Source organism: Balaenoptera borealis (assembly GCF_965194805.1).
Source record: "Balaenoptera borealis genome assembly, chromosome: 11".
In the NCBI taxonomy this organism is placed as follows: domain Eukaryota; kingdom Metazoa; phylum Chordata; class Mammalia; order Artiodactyla; family Balaenopteridae; genus Balaenoptera; species Balaenoptera borealis.
In genome coordinates this window covers 83,811,054-83,833,960 of record NC_138868.1, presented here as the reverse complement: position 1 = coordinate 83,833,960, position 22,907 = coordinate 83,811,054, and the positions used below count along the sequence as shown (strand labels likewise).

Sequence of the window (22,907 nt, the reverse complement as noted above, 5' to 3'; positions counted from 1 at the left end):
TTCGTGCAGGGCTTCCCTGGTTGCACGGTGGCTAAGAATCCACCTGCCAATGCAGGAGACACAGGTTTGAGCTCGGGTTCAGGAAGATCCCACATGCCGTGGAGCAACTAAGCCCATGTGCCCCAACTACTGAGCCTGTGCTCTAGAGCCTGAGAGTCACAACTACTGAGCCCGTGTGCTGCAACTACTGAAGCCCACGTGCCTAGAACCTGTGCTCCACAACAAGAGAAGCCACCGCAATGTGAAGCCCACGCACCACAACGAAGAGTAGCCCCTGCTCGCCGCAACTAGAGAAAGCCTGCGCACAGTGATGAAGACCCAACACAGTCAAAAATAAAATAAATTAAATAAATTTAAAAAATAATTTTAAAAAATTCATGCAAAACTCTTGATAAACAAAATATGAAAATTTGAAAACTTAAAAATTGACATAGTAAAACAAATCGTACCTTGCTACCCTGCAAAAGAAGTTTCAGTAAGCTGAAGTTAATTAAAAATTACTGAAGATGTTTATTTATTTTAAAAAAGTGTCAGAAATGTCAATTCTCTCAATTGAAAAGAAGATAAAGAAGTTAATTTTGAAAGTACTATGAGTTTGCTTTCATTAAAGCCAAGAAAGTAAAAAGGTAATACATTTTGTTTTGGTATAAATAAAATATTTAAACCTAAAATAATATTGTTGGTTTAATACATCTATTTTTTAAATTTTCAATATTTTTTCAACTACCTTAATATTCTATAATAAAAGCTAACCATTACAAACAAAAAACACGTATATAAGGACATTTTTTCTTTTACTTCACAGTCTCATGTGGCTTGACATGGAACTCTCTGAATATTATCTTGGTTTAAAATTTTGATGTTTTATCAAAATGTTTTGTAGCAATTTTGATTTTTAAAAGAATATTGCAATAAAATATTATTTAACTTGATTACCGAGTTATTTGATTTCTGCTTAATTTTTGCTCTTAAAGCAATTGTCTCACTGGTCTCACTCTAATATTGGCCTTGCAAAAGGAGTTAGATTCATTTAAAGACATAACACATTCTTACTGTTCATACCCACTACAAATTGCTTTTTGATGAGTGAATTTAAACTGGTAATACTTAACTGAAACTTACAACCATTGCATTAGAAAAACTTAGCAGTCTTCCTTCTATGTGTCCCTCTTACTCCTCACACAGAACACTTCACTTCTGACACTTCTGGTCACCAACTATGTGGGTCTTTTTTTCCCAACACCAAGCAATTCTCCACAACACCAGCTGGTGTCCTATAATTTAACTCAAAATTTTAATTTAATGGCTCAGTCCCATAAGACTGTTCCCACCCCACTTCAGATGCCAATGGTAAATAGTAGATTCCCAAGTTATTCACAACTTTTTTCTTTTTTGGCTCCATTGGGTCTTCATTGCTGCACGTGGGCTTTCTCTAGTTGCAGCGAGTGGGGGCTACTCTTCGTTGCAGTGTGCAGGCTTCTCATTGGGGTGGCTTCTCTTGTTGTGGAGCATGGGCTCTAGGTATGCAGGCTTCAGTAGTTGTGGCACATGGGCTCAGTAGTTGTGGCTCACAGGCTCTAGAGCGCAGGCTCAGTAGTTGTGGGGCATGGGCTTAGTTGCTCTGCGGCATGTGAGATCTTCCCAGACCAGGGCTCGAACCCATGTCCCCTACATTGGCAGGCGGATTCTTAACCACTGTGTCACCAAGGAAGTCCCAAGTTACCCACAACTTCTGCCAGACTTGGCTACAAATGAGAGCTTCCCATTACCTGCTCCTCGTTGGATTTCATAATTTGCTGAGCAGCTCACAGACCTCAGGGAAACACTTTACCTTTACCAGTTTATTAAAGGATATGATAAAGAATACAGATGAACAACCAGATAAAGAGATACAAAGGACAAGGTCTGGGAGGGTCCTGAGTACAAAAGCTTCTGCCCCTGTGGAAGGTGCATCACCCTCTCAGTGTACAGATGTTCACAGAACTGGAAGCTTTCCAAACCCCATACTTTTGGGATTTTTATGGAGGAGTTATCACACAGGCATGATGGACTCTTAACTCCATTTTCAGCTCTTCTCCCTTCTCAAGAAAATAAGAGGTGGGGCTGAAAATTCTAAGCTTCAAATAATGGTTTGGTCTTTCTGGTGAATGGCCATTCATCCAGGAGCTGTCCAGGAGTCCACACAGAGTCTCCTCATTAAAATAAAAGACACCCCTATCACTCAGGAAATTACAAGGGTTTCAGGAGCCCCATGACAGAAATGGGGATGATGACAAAATATATATTTATTATAAACCACAATATCATACCATTATGTAAAAATCAGGCTTATATACATAGCCCTGCCCTCCAGAGAGCCTGCACTAGCTTCTAGACAAGCCTCACCTACCAGGGGGCAGACACCAGTTGTGAGAAAACAACAGCTCCACAGTCTCTGGGCCTGTCTCCCCTTCAACCAGCAGGCCAGATCCTGCACTGAGATGGTTTGGGCCCTGGCACTACACACTAGCAGGCCACCACAAGCTTCAGGACACCCCAGAACCCACACCCAACTGTGTCAGAAACACGCCCTACTCACCAGTGATCTAACACCAACTCAGGGATCCCTGGGTTCTGCAATCAGACTCCAGGACCCAGCTCTGCCTGCTAGTAGGCCAGCACTAGCCCCAGGAAATGGCTTTCTGATTAGTGGGTGAGCAACAGCCCTAGAGTCTCTAGCTTCTAGACAAGACTTGACTACCAGGGGGCAGACACCAGTCATAAGAAAACAACAGCTCCACAGCCTGTGGACCTGCTCCCCCCCACAACCAGCAGAAGAGCACATGCAGCTCTCACAGGAGGAATCCCTAGAGCATATAGCTCAAGTGATGGGAGTGGAAGGATGCATAAGGATGCATAGGACGTCTCCTACAAAAAGCCACTTTTCCAAGATTGGGAAATGTAAACAACCTACCAGATACATAAAAAGAAAAACAGCAACTTAGGCAAAATGAGGTGGCAGAGGAACATGCTCCAAATGAAGGAAAAAGATAAAACCCCAGAAGAACTAAGTGAAATGGAGATAGGCAATCTACCAAAGAAAGAGTTCAGAGTAATGATTATAAAAGATGATCAAATAACTTGGGAGGAGAATGGATGCACAGAGTGAGAAGTTGGAAGTTTTTAACAAAGAGTTAGAAAATATAAATAACAATAAAACAGAGATGAAGAATACAATAACTGAAATGAAAAATACACTGAAAGGAATTGACAGTAGACTAAATGATACAGAGGAGCAGATCTGCAAGATGGAAGACAGAGTAGTGGAAACCACTGATGCTAGACAGAAACAATAAAAAAGAATGAAAAGAAATGAAGACAGTTTAAGGTACCTCTAGGACAACATCAAACACACTAATATTTGAATTATAGGTGTCCCAGTAGGAGAAGAGAGAGAGAAAGGGGCTGAGAACATATTTAATAGCTGAAAACTTCCCTAACCTGGGAAAGGAAACAGTCATACAAGTCCAGGAAGCACAGAGAGTTCCATATAGGACTAACCCAAAGAGAACTACACCAAGACACATTGTAATCAAAATGACAAAAATTAAAGATAAACAGAATATTAAAAGCAGCAAGGGAAAAGAAACAAATAGCATACAAGGGAACTCCCATAAGGCTATCAGCTGATTTTTCAGCAGAAAGTGCAGGCCTGAAGAGAATGGCATGATATATTTAAAGTGATGAAAGGGAAAAACCTATAATCAAGAATACTCTACCCAGCAAGGCTCTCCTTCAGATTTCATGGAGAAATCAAAAGCTTTACAGGCAAGCAAAAGCTAAAAGAGTTCAGCACTACAACCAGCTTTACAAGAAAAGTTAAAGGAACTTGTCTAAGTGAAAAAGAAAAGACCACAACTAGAAACATGAAAATTATGAAAGGAAAAATCTCATCAGTAAAAGCAAACATACAGTAAAGGTAAGAAATCATCCATGCACAAATCTAGTAGGAAGGTTAAAAGTAGTAAAATCATCTGTATTCACAATAAGCAGTTAAGTGATATACAAAACAATTAGATGTAAATCACACTATCAAAAACAGTAAATGTGAGGGGAGAAGAGTACAAAGGCAGGGTTGTTAAAAATGCTTTTGAAATTAAGAGATAAGCAACTTAAAACAATCCCATATATATACAGTTTGTTATACAAAAACGTCATGGTAACCACAAACCAAAAATCTATAATAGATACTACACAGAAAAGAAAAAGGAATCCAGACATAACACTAAAGATAGTCATGAAATCACAAGAGAAGAGACTACAAGAAGAAGAAACAAAAAAGACCTATAAAACCCCCAAAACAATTAAGAAAATGGCAATAAGAACATACATATCAATAACTACTTTAAATGTAAATGGACTTAATGCTCCAATCAAAAGACAGAGTGATTGAATGGATATAAAAACAAGACCCATATATGTGTTGCCTACAAGAGACTCACTTCAGATCTAAAGACACACACAGACTGAAAGTAAGGAGGTGGAAAAAGATATTCCATGCAAATGGAAATCAAAAGAATGCTGGAGTAGCAATACTTGTCTCAGACAAAATAGATGTTAAAATTAGTCTGTTATAAGAGACAAAGAAGAACATTACATAATGATCATGGGATCAATATAAGAAGATATAACAATTGTAAATATATATGCACCCAACGTATGAGCACTTCAATACATAAAGCAAATATTAATGGACATAAAGGGAGAAATTGACAGTAACACAATAATAATAAGGGACTTTAATACCCCACTTACATTAATGGACAAATCATTCAGAGAGGAAATCAATAAGGAAACACTGGCTTTAAATGGTACATTAGACAAATGGACTTAATATATACATATAGAACATTGCATACAAAAGGAGCAGAATACACATTCTTCTCAAGTGCACATGGAACATTCTCCAGTATAGATCACATGCTAGATCACAAAACAAGCCTTGGTAAATTTAAGAGAATTGAAATCATATCAAACTAGAGATCAACTACAAGAAAAAAACTGCAAAAAAAACACAAAACACTTGGAGGCTAAATAATATTCTACAAAACAACCAACAGATCACTGAAGACATCAAAGAGGAAATTTTAAAAATCTAGGTATAAATGAAAACAAAAACATGATCCAAAATCCATGGGATGCAGCAAAAGCAGTTCTAAGAGGGAAATTTATAGTGATACAAGCTTACCTCAGGAAACAAGAAAAACTCAAATAAACAACTTAACCTTACACTTAAAGGAACTAGAAAAAAATAAGGCCCAAAGTTGGTGAAAGGAAAGGAATCATAAAGATCAGAGCAAAAGTAAATGAAATAGAGACTAAAAAAAAAAAAAAAAAAAATTAGAAAAGATCAATGAAACTAAGAACTGGTTCTTTGAAAAGATAAACAAAATTGACAAACCTTAAGCCAGACTCATCAAGAAAAAAGAGAGAGGGCCCAAATCAATAAAATTAGGAATGAGAAAGGTGTAGTTACAACAGACACCAAAGAAATACAACAGATCATAAGAGGTTACAATGAACAACTATATATCAATAAGATGAATAACCCTAGAAGAAATGGAAAAATTCCTAGAAATGTACAAACTCCAAAGACCAATTACCAGTAATGAAATTGAATCAGCAATAAAAAAAAAAAAAATCCTAACAAACAAAAGTCCAGGACCAGATAGTTTCAGAGGTGAATTCTACCAAACATTTAGAGAAGTGATAACACATATTCTTCTCAAACTGTTACCCCAAAATATTTCCCAACTCATTCTACGAGGCCAGCATCACCTTGATACCAAAACCAAAGATGTCACACACACAGAAAGAAAATTACAGGCTAATTCACTGATGAACATAGATGCAAAAATCCTCAACAAAATATAGCAAACAGAATCCAACAATACATTTAAAGGATCATACACCATGTTTAAGGGAGATTTAACCCAGAGATGCAAGAATGACTTAATATCTGCAAATCAATGTGACACACCACATTAAGAAATTGAAGAATAAAAACCATATGATCATATCAAGAGATTCAGAAAAAGCTTTTGACAAAATTCAACATCCGTTTATGATAAAAACTCTCCAGAAAGTGGGCATAGAGGGAACATACCTCAACATAATAAAGGTCATATATGACAAGCTCACAACTAATATCATACTCAATGGGTAAAAACTGAAAGGATTTCCTCTAAGATCAGGAACAAGACAAGGATGCCCACTTGACACTTTTACTGAGTATAGATTTGGGAGTCTTAGCCATAGCAATCAGACAAGAAAAAGATATTAAAAAAATACAAATTAAAAAGAAAGATGTGAAACTGTCACTCTTTGCATATGACATGATTCTATACATAGAAAATCCTGAAGACACCATCAGAAAACTATTAGAGCTCATCAATGAAATCAGTAAAGTTGCAGGACACAAAATTAATATACAGAAATCTGTTGCATTTCTATATGCTAATAACAAACTCTCAGAAAGAGAAATTAAGGAAACAATCCCATTTACAATCACATCAAACAGCATAAAATTCCTAGAAATAAACTTGCCCCAGGAGGTAGAAGACCTGTATTCTGAAAACTATAAGACACTGATGGAAGAAATTGGAGATATGTTCATGGGTTGAAAGAATAAATATTGTTAAAATAACCATACTACCCAAGGCAATCTACAGATTTAATGCAATCCCAATCAAGTTACCAATGGCATTTTTCACAGAACTAGAACAAATAATTTTGAAATTTGTGTGGAAACACAAAAGACCCCGGATAGCCAAAACAATCTTGAGAAAGAACAACAGAGATGAAGGAATCATGCTCCCTGACTTCAGATTAAACAACAAAGCTACAGTAATCAAGATAGTATGGTACTGGCACAAAGAAAGACACAAAGATCAATGGAACAAGATAGAAAGCCCAGAAATAAACCCACACAGTTATGGTCAATTAATCTATGACAATGGAGGCAAGAATATACAATGGAGAAAGACAGTCTCTTCAATAAGTGGTACTGGGAAAACTGGACAGCTACATGTAATATAATGAAATTAGAACATTCTCTAGTACCATACATAAAAATAAACTGAAAATAGATTAATGACCTAAATGTAAGATCAGAAAACATAAAATTCCTAGAAAAAATCATAGGCAGAATGGTCTTTGACATAAATTGTAGTAATATTTTTTTTGGATCTGTCCCCTAAAGCAAAGGAAATAAAAGCAAAAATAAACAAATGGGACCTTATGAAACTTAAAAGCTGTTGCACAGCAAAGGAAATCATTGACAAAACAAAAAGACACCCTACTGAATGGGAGAAAATATTTGCAAATGAAATGACCAATAAGAGGTTAATATCCAAAATATATAAAAAGTCTTAAAGTCAACATCAAAAAACCCCAAACAACCTGATTACAAGATGGGTAGAAGACCTGAGTAGACATTTTTCCAAAGAAGACACACAGACGGCCAAAAGGCACATGAAAAGATCCTCAACATCATCAATCATCAGAGAAATGCAAATAAAAACCATGATAAGCTATCACCTCATATCTGTTAGAATGGCTGTCATCAAAAAGAACAGAAGGATATATTGTATATCACAGGAATATAGCCAACAGTTTATACGAACTATGGAATACAATTTTTAAAAATTGTGAATCACTTTGTTGTACACTTGAAACTTATGCAGTATTATACATTAACTATACCTCAATTTTTAAAAAAAAGTTAAAACATAAAAAATTAGGCTTAAATAATTTTTCTACTGTTTATTGTATAACAGAGAACCACAGAGTTTTAGAATTTTTGATCCATAGCACAAGTACAGAGAGTAAACTATATGAATGAATTGAGAGCCTTTGTTCTTTATCTCATTTATTGTAACTAAGAAGTATACTTTGAAATTACTGTTGATGAGCTTGTAAATCCATGGAAAGCTAAGGGCTTATGTAGATAGATTTCAAGGGGTGTTTGTGAACCACCTTAAATTTTAGGCAAACTTTTTTAGATATGTACATGTCCATGATGTTGATCTGATTCTGTACTCACTCTCCATTTTAATTTATTTTTCATAAGCTATACTTTTCTGGTAATTATAAATTCCAATCATTCACTCAGTAATTTGAATCAGCATTTTTAATGTGTCAATTACTATATTTGTGGTTATGGTTATATTTTAAGTGGTTTTCTTGTATATAGTGGTGTATAGATAGTATAATGCTGAGTATTGCTTTTTCCTCTGATCCTCAATCTCTCTCTACCTTTAACGGATGTATTTAGACCATTCACATTGGCTATAAATATTAGCATGGTCATATTTAAATTTATCATCTTGCTAGCTGTTTTCTATTTGTTGATTGGTTCTTTGTTCCTTTTTATTTTCCTTTCCTACCTTCTGTTGTATTATATTTTATAATTTAATTTCAGCTCCAGTAATGGCTTATTAGTTATACATTTTTTAAAAAAGTAAATTTTTCTCATAGTGTTTCACCTAGGATTTACAATATATGCCTTCAATTTATCAAATCTACATTCAAATACTATTATAGTATTTCATGTGCAGTGTAAGAAACTTCACATAGCATACTTTCAATTTTGCCCTCCCTTCCTTTGTCATTATTGTCATTAAATTTACATTTTTGTGTATTTTAAGCCCCTTCATTTCCTTGCCATATGGCTGTTCACAAGATGGCATTCTTTCAGGCCAGCAGCAGTGCATCTCTCTTTCTTCTTTTTTACCTCTAGACCTCCTTTTAAGAACTCACTTTATTAGGTCAGGCCCACCCATAATAAACTCCCTTTTGATGAAATCAACTGGTTAGGGACCTTAATGACACCTGAAAAAAATCCATTTTCCCATATAATGTATCATATTCAAAGGCCAGCACTTAAGAAGAGATTATACAAGAGCTTGCCTCATTAGGGGCCATCTTAGAATTTTACCTAATTCATTTATTTAAAGACCCTGTGTTATAGTTCCAGCAGCTGGGTATGTTTCTGTTTATTAGTTTATTACTTGATGATGGGCTTTTTTTGTGTGTGTGCCTTGTAATTTTTGATTAAATACTGGAAGCTGTAGGCAGAAGAACAGGAGAGACTGAAGTGAGTAGTATTTACATGTGTAAATGGCACTTCTTTTTTTTGTTCAGGACTTTGTTTTGGGGGTGTTGAGTAAATCTAGTTAGGAGTTGTGCTGGATTTTGTTGTCGTTAGCATTACCTTCAGTATACCATAGGTTTCAAAGTCGTCTAGTTGTGGGCTGCTGTTACCCTATGCTTAATGTGGAGACTGAGGTGCAAGAGGGTTTTTCTCAGTGTTCCTGTTCCTCCCATAAGCTTGCAGCCATTCCTTCACACTTTTACCACTGTAGAGACCTCTCTCCACACTCTTATCCCTCCGCTCAGTAGCAGACAGCTGTTGCTTGTTAATCAGTACTAGGCTTGTCATGGGAGCAAACTAGGAGTTTCTGTTATGCTTGTCTAGCATCAGTCATAGGCAGGCAGTTTTTACTTTGGCATTGAGAGTGAGACTTTCTCAGTATCCCTGCCCTTCCATCTCTTAGAATCAAAGCTGCAGTCTATTTTGGGTGAGAAATTCCTGCCTCTTGCCAGTAGCAGTAGATGTCTGCAGAGTGTTGGTGTAGAATCTTGGGCCCATGACAGTTTCCTATGCCTCCTCAGGGGGGCTTCAGTTAGTTCAGTTATTCAGTTATTTCTCCAAAAGCAATAATTCTTTGTTTGATGGAGACAAAAGGATTTGCTGCTCCTCTTCCAGTAGCTTGAGACTTTTGATTTGTAGAACAAAAGGGTCTGGGAAGTCATGCGGGACATGTTAAGTGTCCCGCAGTAGGTGCTATTCACCTCAGGCATACCTGCTCCACCAAAGGAGTCTCCCACCCTGGCCCCAATCTTTCTTCTGAGCACTCAGTGAAGGGTCATGAGAAAGAGATTGCAAGTAAGTTTGAATTCTCATGGTTCAGGGTCCTCAGCTATTTCAAACTGACATACTAGCCAACACTTGGCCTTTAAGAATGTCTTGACATTTAAACTGAATTCTTCTTACCCACTTGTGGTGGTAAGAACAGTGTTACTTCCTCTCTGCTGTACTAAGTGTGAAACTGTTTCTGTATCCCATCACTCCCTGAAGGGATTTGTCCTTTTTCCAAATTCAGTTTACTTGGATGCCATGAGAAGTTCTCTGACTTGCACAAAAAAAGTTATAATTTTATTTTTTTGATTATTTGGCTTTTTCTTGTTAGGGTGAAAGTGACATTTTTGCAGCTTTCTATCCTAGGTAGAAGCAGAAGTCCAAGGATATAGAGATAAAATAAATATAGTTTTGTTTATTGAGCTCCTGTTACCAGATGCTGTGATAAGCAATTTATGAACATTCATTCTCTACAGCAACATCAAATGCTAGGTATTCTTGTTTCTATCTTACATATGAAACAACTGGCTTTTTTCCAGAGGTTAGAGAGTAAATGCCCAAAACAAGGATTTATACTTATTTCTGTCTGACTCTAAAGCTAATTCCGGTACTCATTGTTGCCTCTGGAACCAAAGAGTCTAGAAAGATAAAGTGAAGAAGTTTATAAAAATAACCATGTAACAGTGGTATAAATGCTGTTATAGAGGCACACACAGTACATAGAGAAACAAAAAAGAGGGATCTCCAAACTGAGAGAATCAGGAACGTCTACCCAAAGATATGATTTCCAGAATGCTTCTTGTTGGATGAGTAGGAATTGGGCACAAAGGGACACATGATATATGCCACACTTTGTGCCCACTCAGCTTCTTTTGAATATCTTCTTACATTTATTTTCCACAGTATGCTTCCCTAAAGTGGAAGCCAGTATTTGGTTTCCCTGTCTCCCTTGTGCAAAAGGAAGGAGAGAACTGAGTTATCATCTAAAACCACCAGTTAGAATTCATGCCTGTAGTTTTGATTGGAAAGAGGCCATGCATGGAGCTCATTTCCTGAGAAGGTGACAGAGTATGCTGGGAGGCACTCCACCTTCAGAGGCAGTAGAAAACAGAAGTCCTAACAGCAGTGCCCCTTGTTCAGTGTCCTTGCTCTGATATATGTGTCCACTGGTAGTTAGGGACAGATCAGTGATATAACTTAGGCATTGTTCTTGGCTGCTTTGCCTTCATGTCTGACTCTCTGTGTTTTCCAGAGAGTCTGTGAATTCTCTAGTATTCATTAATAAATTCACTTTTTGCTTAACTGGACAAAAGTGGTTCTGTTGGTTATAGATAGGAATTGTTTTTGAAACAGACACATTTCAGGTAGAGGTTATATTTGGCAAGACTTAGAAGGGAAAGAACATGAAGCATTCTGAAAACTAGAGCTGTGATAGTAATTTGGCATTAATGGAATGAAAAGTGGGTGAGGGAATGTACTGGAGATGTTGATAGGCCTCATATAATGGATGTTGAGTTATTTTAATCAGGAAGGTGACAGGATCATATTTGTATTTTAGAAAAATCTCTCTGGCAGCCATGTAGAAATGGACTAGAGGGGGATATAAGTGAGAAAAGAAGCAAGGAAACCTATTAGGATACAACTGTAGTAGTTACAGTGAGAGATTGAGTCCTTGATTAAGTCAGTCATTGTATGGATGAAGAGCATGGGACAGAATAAGGAGATATTTAGGACATACAAGAAATTTAAGATGTTGATTAATTATATGTGAGAATGATGAAGAAAAGTGGTTCTGGAATGATTCTCATGTTTCTAATTTGGGAGATTAGGTAAATGTTAGTGCCACTCATTGAGACAGGGAATATAAAAGGAGATAGGAATGTATAGTGAAACTTTGACAAGTTGCAATTAAGTCAAAAAGAGATAACCACTAGAAAACTGGATATGTGAGACTAGAATGGAAGATAAAGATTTCTGAGCTAATAATGTATAGGTGATTGTAGATATCTTAATGATGGTGAGATCAACAAGGTGGTTTATGTCCTGAGAAGAGAAAGGGGAAGAGGATACAACCCTGGGTATATCAACATGTAAGGTTTGGTTGGAGGGAATTATGAACATAAAATAGACTGAGAAGGAATAAACGGGAGATTAGGGGGAAAACTGAAAAGTAAAGAGATCAATTGGTTTAGATCCACATTAAAAATTTTTAGTTAATACAGCTATAGGATGTTTACTTGTGACCTTGGGATGGACATTTTGGTAAAGTGATGGAGCCAAATAGAGGGGTTAAATAAGGGATAAAAGGCCACTCTTTTCAGTGACTAGGGTATGAAAGGAAGGTGAGAACTGAGTTATCATCTGGAGGAAGATAAGAAGATAAATGATCATAAGGTCTGCTACATGTCTATTGGTATGGGTGACTTAAATAACATAGAGTAAAAGAACTGCAGGGTTAGGGCTTACATGAAGCACCTACATTGACCTTGAAGTTGTTCAATATGATAAGAGAACTCGGAAAGAATGAATAAGCCAAATGCCATAGTCCTTGATGAATGTGAGGCAATGACAGAGAAGTCAGCAGACAAAATGGACAAGTAGGCAGTCCATTTGACAGTGTGCTTACATGACATACACTTCAAAGAGGAGAGGTTTTTTAATGCATGGGAGAAGATGTATAATTGTAAGGATTGCCATTCCTTTTCCTTCTAAATTCCACTACTGTATGTGGAGTGATATTGTTAGGAGATTGGACAGTGCTCTGGGGAGAGACTGAGGCTATCAGGAGTTTCCTAACTTTATAATGAAGACACTAGGAAGAATGGTGGCAAAGTCAGGGAGAGAGGGAAGCAGTGAGAAGATGAATGGGGAGAAAGATGAGAAGTGCAGAAGAATGTTGGGAGGAGAATGTGGGATGAGAGAGAGAGATTATTGGGATAATTTCAAAGTGTGGCTGTGACCAAGGATGACATGGAGGTAGGCCTAATCGGTTGAAAGTTTCAAGTGAAACTCAAGTCAAAGTATCAGAATTTCCTGTACAGGTCTGAGGTCCAAAGATCTGGAAGCTCTGACCTGCTCTGATGGTGGTCTTAGAAGATTCATGATGCTAATAGACTTTGATTGTGTTTAGAGTTATAAACAGAATATTGTTGGAAAGTATGGCTCTGAGAAAGTCTCAGGCAGGTAGAATTAATCAACTCCCACATTTTAGAAGTTTTAAACTGCACCAGTTTTCAGTGACTAAGGTCAGTCTCTAGATGGATACAAATATGGCCTAAATTGTTTCAGATACCTTCTTTGTTAGAAAATGTTGAAAGCATTCACATTTATGCAGAAAATTAGCTCAGGGAGCTGGCAGAAATTTCTATACAGGCAATGATCACGAACATCTTTAGTTGGTTTTCACTCATTAGTTCCTTTATTCATTTAGTCAATCAGCTCATTCAATCATATATTGGAATACTGATTGCTAAAGACACAGTTTTCAGCCATTACTAAATGTTTAGGAACTTTAGAAGTGTTGGTCAAATGTACGAACTCTGAGGGGGAAGTTATAATAATCTCCTACTTAAGCAGATTCTCTTTGTGTTTGGGATTACAGGATTACAAATCTCATAAATAACTTCATTCAAGCCATGAATTAGACATTATAATTTAACAGATTATTTACTTAATGATCTTATTATATAATTAAATAATGACCTATGTTTTATGCTTTATTTTGTTGTTCATGACACTTTGCAGTCAGCACAAGTGGCTAAAAAACAGTTTATGTATTCTGGAGGTCTTCTTAACCTGCCACCTTCTTCAGATCCAGAAAAAAATAAAATGAACCTTCATTCTTTGCCGTGTGGAAGGACAAGTTTCAATCTAGATTTCTGTACATTTTTGTGGGAAAGAGACATATTATTAGGGTTATTTCTGGCATCAACCCAAACATGGAATTTAGAATTTTCTCCTTGACTCCCTCCTTTAATCCAACCACAAATACCAGTCTGTGGCATGTAGGAAATTTTAATCTGCAGGTCATGGGAAAAGGAATACATCAAACATTGCATACTTACAATGGAAAAATCATATGCCAAACATTCCTGTTCCCATGAGCTCTTTTGGCCACCCAATCGTATTGGCCTTTTGCCCAATTTCTGCTCCCTTAATGTCTCTTTTTTCCCTTATCTTTTATTTTTCCTCATTCTTCAGTCCACTTTTTCACCCAAAGAAAATAAAATCAAAGCAAGATAAATAAACAGGTTTTTCTTATTTCATGGAAAGTAATTTAGCTCTCTGTTGTTTTTTGAGATACAATTTCCAAATCTCATCTCTTGCTCTTCATAATTTATCAAAATCTTTTCTTAAAGAACAGCTCTCTTTTGAAAATATTACTGGTACTAGCTGTTTAGAAAATATATAAACATACTACTGATTACGTTTGCATTTGGTTTTACAAATGCTAAGTACTCTAGCCTGCTGGACTATCTGAAATTAAAAACTGTTTATGAATGTGCATGAAAAAGCACACTTTTCATGCAGCATCATATTGATAAATATAAGGCAAATGAATCTGTGCAATTTCAATTTGTCTTTTCAGAAACTCTCCTAGATGTTACTTTTCATTTAGTTCTTATTCTTATTAACACTTTATTGATTTTGCAAATTGGGATAGTCTATTTTCTGGGAAAACTATTAGACCATTTTTTTCACTGATACTGACTATATAAAGTTGTGTTTATGCACTGACAAATATATTGAACACCCACTATGTGCTATGCCTTAGGGAAATGGCATGAGTTGACAGCTGATAGGTGGGAGACCAGGGAGCAACCTGAAGCAAGCCTGAAACAAGTGTAGTAACAGTGCGGCATTTTCAATTAGTAGCTATTGAATTGAGTGTAGCAAAGTGGTTCTCCTGAGGGCTCTTTATATCTTTCAAATGTGGTCATCATGTACTAGCTCACGTAGTTTCAAAATTGGCTTTTCCTAAAATGTTCAGGAAATTCTGCCCTAGGTGTTTATCATGCCTGCTTGATAATTGAGTTCTTTACGTTATGGAACTAAGGTTTTTAGCTTAAATGTTTTTAACTTAGACATACATGTTTTAAAATCACATTTCCTAGCTTTATAGCATTTCTTCAGATTAGAGTCTAGATAGATATCACTTTTTACTAAAGTCAAATTTAAAATTTTGTTTTTGGCAAAATTATTCTATAAGGAACACAGAAATTTAAACATATAATAGTATTACTAACATAGAAATAAAACTATAAGAAATATAACTTCTGAAATTTACATCACTCATCCACTCTGTGACTTAAATGAAAGCTATTTTTAGAAGCATGGCTAAAACCTTAATTACCTAATGACAGTTTCTCTAGCTAAACAAATTACTTCACAGCTAGATACAATTACATGGAATACCTTCTTATCTGATCAGAAAATTAATCAGATCATATTTTTCTTTTTAGTGCTGTAGACAATGCCATGAAATCAGCCAACTTTTACTCTTCACTTTGACTCACTATATACTTAACACACACTGTTAATGAGGAAAAGACTTAATAATGAATGATGTTGTCTTTTCTTGCTTCTATTAAATTAATTCAATTCAATTCAATTCATTCATTCATTCAACAAATATTTATTAAGCACCTACAATATGCCAGGCACTGTGCTGGGTTCTGGGGATACAACTGTGAACAAGATAGACAGTCCCTGCCCTCAAAGAGCTTACAGTCTAGTAGTTAAACAGACAAGTACACAGGCAATTACAATGCAGTATGGTAAGTGCTGTGATGGGGACAAAACATCAAAAGGACACCTAACTCAGTCTCATGGGCAGGGGCTGGTAGATAGTCATGGAAATCTTCCTGGGGCAGGTAAAATATGATTTGAGTACTGAAGGATGAGTACCAGTTAGTCAGGTAAAGAGGAAATAGGGAAGTGTTATAGATTGAGGAAATAGTAAATGCAGTGTCCCTGCTTTTGAGGTTCATTTATAGGCAGCAGAAGTTGGGTAGGGGGGAGAGAATTCATGGAAGAAATAAGTAAGGGCCAGATTATAAAGTAATTCATTTGCTTTGCTCAAGAGCTTGCAATTTTTCCTGAGGGAACTCTGTGTGTGTGTTTGTGTGTGTGTGTGTGTGTAAGCTATCAGATTTGCACTTTTTAAGATTGCTCTTACTGCAGTACAGAAATTGAATGGGAGATGAGAATCTTGAGAGTTGAAGCAAAGTGATCAGTCTTTCACCTTTTCCAATTTTATCTTCCATGATATCACACCCATTTCTCTCCAGCTCATCCAATTGCATATACTCCTTAAACAATCCACTGACAAGCCAAACTTTGGGTCACTGCTCACCTATAAGGTTTTTAACACCTATAAAAACTCCACCTATGAAAACTCAACTCATCCTTCAAGGCCAGACTTCTAAAATCATCCTGTCTTGTGCTTTCTACCCAGATCTCTAAGTATTGTGATGTTTATCTGTGTTATGGTACTTATTATTTCAAATGATCTAAACCTCCTTTTGAACCAAGTTAATTTAATCCCTACGTAACTAAGGTGATTTTTGTAAATAAACATGTATAATTTCCAACAAAGACTAATTCTTCATACTAATTCTTCAGACTAATTCTTGTTGTCTACCACAAAATATTATTAGTGGCTTCAAATGATTTAAATGGAACAGTGGGAATGGGGAGAGAAGCCCAAGAGACACATTATTTTATGCAGCAAAATACAGCCAAGTAAAATTTCAGTACATAATTACCGGGTATGTTGCTGTTATGACAATGATTCATTCCCCAATTTAAACACTCCATCTTTGACAATTTAACTGCTAATGAAGCAAAGATCTGTTAAAAAGAGTAGCTTACTATGCAAAAATAATACGGGCTTGCTACATTTTTAAATATGGCCCACAGTTTACTTCTACAATCCCACCTATAGTCTTACAATTTCTCAAATAACTTTTATAATGATAAGAAAAAACTTTAAGCTCTGTAAATATTTTAAGAATGTCTGTTGTTTATTCTTTTTGGTGGGTACAAAAACCACAGTTTTGTACACAGAACAAGATTACAAATAATATAGATAACATGAGTGACCCGTAGTCTCTTCTGAGTCTACATTGTGGACTGATGATTTTATGTTAATGTTGTCTTCATTTTGTTTTTGTTCCTGGTAGTGAGACAAATGTAATCTGTGGACACTGACTCATGTGACAGAGTGAAGGTTACAACAAACAAGAAGATGACCAACAGCTTTTATTTTAAAAAAGTCTCTAAAGTTTCTTACAGTGATGGCATTTATTTCAATTATTGCAATGTATTGTTCCCTAAGATGGTTAGAAAAAAGAATTGTGTTGTCCTCTACCGAATTTACGTCAGTTAAAAAGCAAGCATGTTTCAGTATTTGTTTTCTCCAAAGTAAGTGTAAATACTTCCTTTAAATTTTTTCACAGAATTTACATGTTTGTTTATTATTTTCTTATCAGAGTTTAGTGATTTTGTTTTCTTGGCTGGATAGTCTTCCATTGAATATACGGGTGTTCTGGAGACACAGGTTAGCATATTCATTGACTTCTGTAACTATTTTATCCCTTGGAGTGAAGACTGAGGCCTTTCTGAGCAAGAACTTCACAGTTTAATGTGCTAACTCGCATGTCTGATTTAAAGTTTTAAGGTCCACTCAAGTGAAATCTGTTGCTGTTGATACACCCATCCCAGCTCCCCCCACCCACTCCCCGAAAAAAATTCTAAATTTTGAGTTTTCCTGATATAAAATCTGAGTTTGGGTTTCCGAGCTGAGCTCATGCACATGTTGCTGCTGCTGATGTTCGGCGCCTTAGGACGTACTTCCCGCTCTCAGCCAAAGGATTGGTTTGCGAAGACCTGCACTTAGCGTGTCCCTCAGGGCTGCGTTTCCATCAGTCACCAACACAGTTTAATTAAGGCACTCAATTATTTTTTTGGTTTTCATGGTAGGTCTGATGCAATGACAGCCAATCCTGAACTTTGTCTAATTGCAGTTCCAGTGTGTACAGCCTTTGGGCAGTCGGGTGTCAAGACGCGGCCATTTTCACCTACACTCCCAGTGATGGATAATCTGGCTTTGTTTCTTATGGCTTCAGAAAAGGTCAGCTGGGTTGCATGGAAAGGAAACAGAAAGAATGTGGAGTGTTACAATATTTCTGTCTTTTCAACACAATATGACACAACAAACACCAAAATATCAATAATTAGACATCTGCATTTTTTCCATATTCTTCTGGTCATATGAAAACTGCTTATCACAGGAAAGAAAAGTTCAACTACCTGGAAGAATAAAGCACTCTAGAGTTTGTGGTCCTATCTGTTTAAGAACTAATTCTAAAATCATAAAACAAGATTTTGTTTGGCAAATCTAGGCAGGACACATCTTTTAACTTGCTGCACTCTACACCCTGGTATTTCTAGTCCAACTTAAACGCTTCTTTAGGTTTGACAACATTCTTTATTTGGATCTTTTTTTCTTGTTATAAAATGTCTTAACAGTTAAATGATTGTACTCTTAAAATTGTGATGAATTGTCTAACCAAACTATATATATATAGACTATTTACGACAGATCTTCCTGTTTTCAGAACACAGATCTATCCACAGATACTTTCATTCATTCACAGCAGCTATAGATATTGACCCAGAATAGGACAATTAGTGACATAATGTTCATTCTATGCCCACTATGGAAGTTAAAGCTCATATTTTAAGAAGCTTTAAGTGCTTAAAGGGAAGTGCACTGAAAGGGGGCATGTTTCAATGCCTCATTGAACGGTCATCACTGGGGAAGTTCCCGGATTGATGTTATGGGGTCAGGTCTCTGAAATCCTCATTATATTCTTGTTCTGTCATATTAGGTAGCAGGTAATAATACTACACTGAGGAGAAACAGGCAGTGTTATTATGAAAATCTACTTGCTGTTCATTCATTGCCTTTAAATTCTTTCTAGTAGCTGAAATTTAATGTTAACTCAAGAAGAAATAAGGTAAAGGAGATATTCCCTTAGTTTGTTGTGCCTTATCATAACTTTCTCATAACTCATATTGTGTCTTAATTCCCTGTTGTGAATTTAAGTTTACCTAATTCTTTAGGAAATTCCATCCCTATATTTATTCTGCCCTGTAACTTAAATATTAGAATAATGATGTATTAAATATGAAATAAAAACTGTATTAGAAACTGTTATAATGAGAAGGTTTTGAGATCCGTTACCCTGATAACTTCAGAAAGTTGAAGTCAACTTGCTACTGATGTATGTATGATAAACACCGAGGTCATTATTATAGTTCACCTTTAGTGAACAGTCTCAAAAATTAAATTTTACTTATCTTTATAATCAGGAGTCAGGAGACAACCTCTACAGAAATTACTCATCACTAAATTAAAACAAACCAATACGACAGTCTGAATTTGTTTCTTCAGATTCCCTTTGAACATTTAATATTAAGTAAAATAATTATTTTAAAAAAATCTATTAGTTTAGTTTTAAGTTTTTTTGAAGAGGAAATATTAAAATATAATTAATAAGAGCATTGTGATTTTTTCAGAAAGCTTTTGCCATAAAATCTATTTTTTTCCCTTTATTTTCTTGATTGCCTTTATGAGGAAAAGAAAATATCAAAACAGGGAGTATTCCATGTACCCTCAAGTAATCTCTCCTTCTCTACAGATTAATGCAACTGAGTGTTAATAAGTCTTTGACAACTGCTTATTCTCTCTTTAAATCTTAGTATTCTTAGTTCTCTGCATTCTTATTTCCTATACTTATATCTCCTGCTTCTTACATAAAATGTCATTTCTATTCATCTTTGTGTGACCCTGTTGAGACTACTCAAACTGGAAAACTTTCTTATAAATTTACCATATAGTCTGCTTCTGGTTCTGGTTGGATGTTATGGCCAATGGCTGTGACCTTAATTATGGGTTCCCTTGAGGGATGATCACTTTTAAAGTAGACATTCAGGTTTTGTTTTTGAAATTCTGATACAATATTATCTAAATTATCAGTCATTTTCATAATTATGGTCAATAGAATTTTTGAAAGGAAAAAGCCGTTTAATATGGGAGTACAATGGAAAATACTTGCTCTCAAGTCTTCTCTACAGAATCAGATCATTTCATTTGCTCTGAATGCCATTAAGTCTTTTAAAAAGTCATATGGATATGAATGCTTTATTTTTTTGAAATTTATTGCCTTAAAAGTTCAACTCTAAAGGCAATTCATGTGATGAACTGCAGTACTAGGTTCTGACTCCAAAAACATTTATTACATGTGAATTTTATGTACATAACCTGGGAATTCATATCTCTTTCTAGCAATTTCCCAGAACTTCGTATTGAACTAGAATTCATGAGTATTTCTAGAATTTTTCTAGAATGCATTTGCTATGCTAAAGAAAACTTTTAAACGATATCTTATGAAATTCATCACAGAATGAAGTCCAAATAATTGGCTCTGAAAACTTCTCAGATATTGTTTTTCGCAGTTTGGGAAAAATCTCTCCGCAATTCTGTAAATATTAAGTTGAAAGCATTACTATAATGGCTAAGAAACCTTGACATCATCATAATTTGTTGTTCTGCTATTAGAAGACATACTCTAAACATTCTGATCTGAGTGAATTGAGGATTTTGTTCTCAATTCTTTTTCACAAAATTTGGAAAGAACCACTTTGGGCTTATCTATGTACAGTTGTACTCAGTCACTGATTTCTAGATTATGGATACAAGCAATTAGATCTTGGTTAAAAAGGGATGGCTTTTGCTCTTTGCTTTAAGATACTAACAAGTATTTCAATAGCTTTTTTTTTTGGCCATGCCACCAGGCTTGTGAGATCTCAGTTCCCTGACCAGGGACTGAACCTGGGCCCGGAATCCTAACCACTAGGCCACCAGGGAACTCCCTCAATAGTTTTTTTTTATAAATAAATATCAAAATCAAGCATGTTTACCTGGCATAACCTCAGGTATACATCTTATTCTTATAAAAATTATATTGGGTTTGACTCTAGGGTACATCAAGCACTAAGTGTCTCTTGGGAGTTCAAAGTTTCATTTATCATTGTAATAGAATGGCCATTATATATCATTTCAGAAAATGGGTTTTAGAGACCTGACTTTAAGGAAAGCAACAACAAATGCTTCCAGATCTTATTTTAAAACCATTTTCTATTATCAGAGGGGAAAAAGTACTAGACATTTAGAGTCTTAAAAAAAATGACCTCCATCCTATATTTCACTGAATGCTTATAATTTTTTATTGTCACATGATGAGAGGATGTAAGTGGGACTGATCTGGCTTACTTAAAAGCAATTGAAATGAAAACAAAAGTCAATAAATACTCACTGCAATTTTTATTTTTACTGTGTCTTTCCTAATGAACATATATTGCTGACATCTTTGATGGAGAAATTGCCTAAAATGCCTGTTCACCTTAGTGATGCTGTGAAAATAAAAGTTGAATTTCATCTAATAAATGTGAATTGTAGTCAATATTCTGATGATCACTCCTGCCTAAAGGTCTGACTCAAGGACTACTGCCAGATGAACAAACAGCAGGGTTTCACTCTTTAAAAATACAGAAAGATGGCTAATGTATATAAGACAAATTAGAATAGGAGCTAAAATTCATTGAGTGCTTACTATGTGCCTTGGAGATTTTACATATATTTTCTCAGAAAACAGCACAACCTTATTAAAAATAGGCAACTGTCTAGGCTTTGATAATTTGAAACAGGTTTTATGCTTATTTTGTTAGCATTTACCTTAAAATTAGTTTGTTCCAGAGAAGATTAGCCTGTTCTGTGTACAAGGAAACCCAGATCTAATTTCAAATTTCTCCCAATTTTCAGGTAGAATATACTGTTTAAAACATTTTACAGAGCAATTCTGGAAGTTTGTTTTTGTCTTTTGAACCCTTTCAATGCAGATATCTATTGGCAACATAAAGTTTCGAACAGTACATCTGCAGCCAGAGAAAACTGAACAGTGCACTGAAGTTTTCAAAAATGTAAAGCTCTAAATTAGAAGCAAGCAATACCACCACAGACAGGTCACAACACTGCATTTACAGAATGCATCACCCACTCACTGTAGTAGGCCCTAAGTCCTACCCCTAAATTTTAATACTTTCGGTTCCATATACGTTGTAACCTTCTCTATAGGTTGCTAAATTCTGGGTATTCTGCGAGGAAGTTGGGTTAAAAGTCTGTGCACTCTTTGCCACCTTCATTCTCTTCGCTTCTGCCCTGGACTTGTAACAGAACTCTATCAAAGCCACCAGCATTGCCAAGCCCAAGCCGCCAACCAGAATGTAGAAGACGCCTGCTACGTTGCTCAGGCTCAAGGCACTCGTCTTGTCCTAGGGGGGATAAAGACACTTGAGTTAACTGTGGAAAGTCACATCCAGAAGATGGAAGAACACATGAAATCCAAACAGCTAATTAAAGTAAATGCTTAATTTAACCTGAAATTATTTAACATGTATAAGTCACTGGTGTAGCTTTATGGATTTAAACATAAAGCTTATAGGTCTTGGCAGAAGTGAAGTTATGATGATTACCAATAAATTGTGTGTGATTACATTCAATAAAATCTATAACATTTTATCATTGCTAAATATACAATGAAAACCACTATACTTAGCCATATATAAGCATAGGCAGAAGTGGGCTTATTATTGTTAAGCTTGAAAATGACATTTTTAAAACCCAATTACATGAGAAGGAAACCTCTTTTGGCTTTCCCTCCATTAAAACATTTTTAATGTTTGATATTTCTTTTGAATAAATTTAACTTCATGCTTCCTACTTAAAGAACTAAGGGACTTTAAGCTAGCAGTTTCACATTTTGTTCATCATGACTTTACCAAATATATGCAAATAGTGTGCTAAGGTACATGTTATTTG

The 22,907-nt window shown here is 35.7% G+C and overlaps 1 protein-coding gene across 6 annotated transcripts in view; it reads right to left on the bottom strand.

The window, feature by feature from the left end:
- Window positions 1-1,367: 1,367 nt before the first annotated feature.
- GRIA4 (glutamate ionotropic receptor AMPA type subunit 4) overlaps window positions 1,368-22,907 on the bottom strand; it is a 551,958-nt gene continuing 530,418 nt past the window's right edge. For 4 of the 6 annotated variants that reach the window (XM_082339906.1, XM_082339902.1, XM_082339905.1 and 1 more), the window contains 2 exons: window positions 22,226-22,360; window positions 1,368-18,100 (listed from right to left, as the gene is read on the bottom strand). In XM_082339906.1, the coding sequence (XP_082196032.1) occupies window positions 17,936-18,100; window positions 22,226-22,360 (300 nt within the window). In that variant the 3' untranslated portion in view covers window positions 1,368-17,935. Of the gene's footprint in view, window positions 18,101-22,112; window positions 22,361-22,907 lie in introns of those variants that run through there. The other 2 variants (XM_082339907.1, XR_014231116.1) reach the window with 2 other exon arrangements.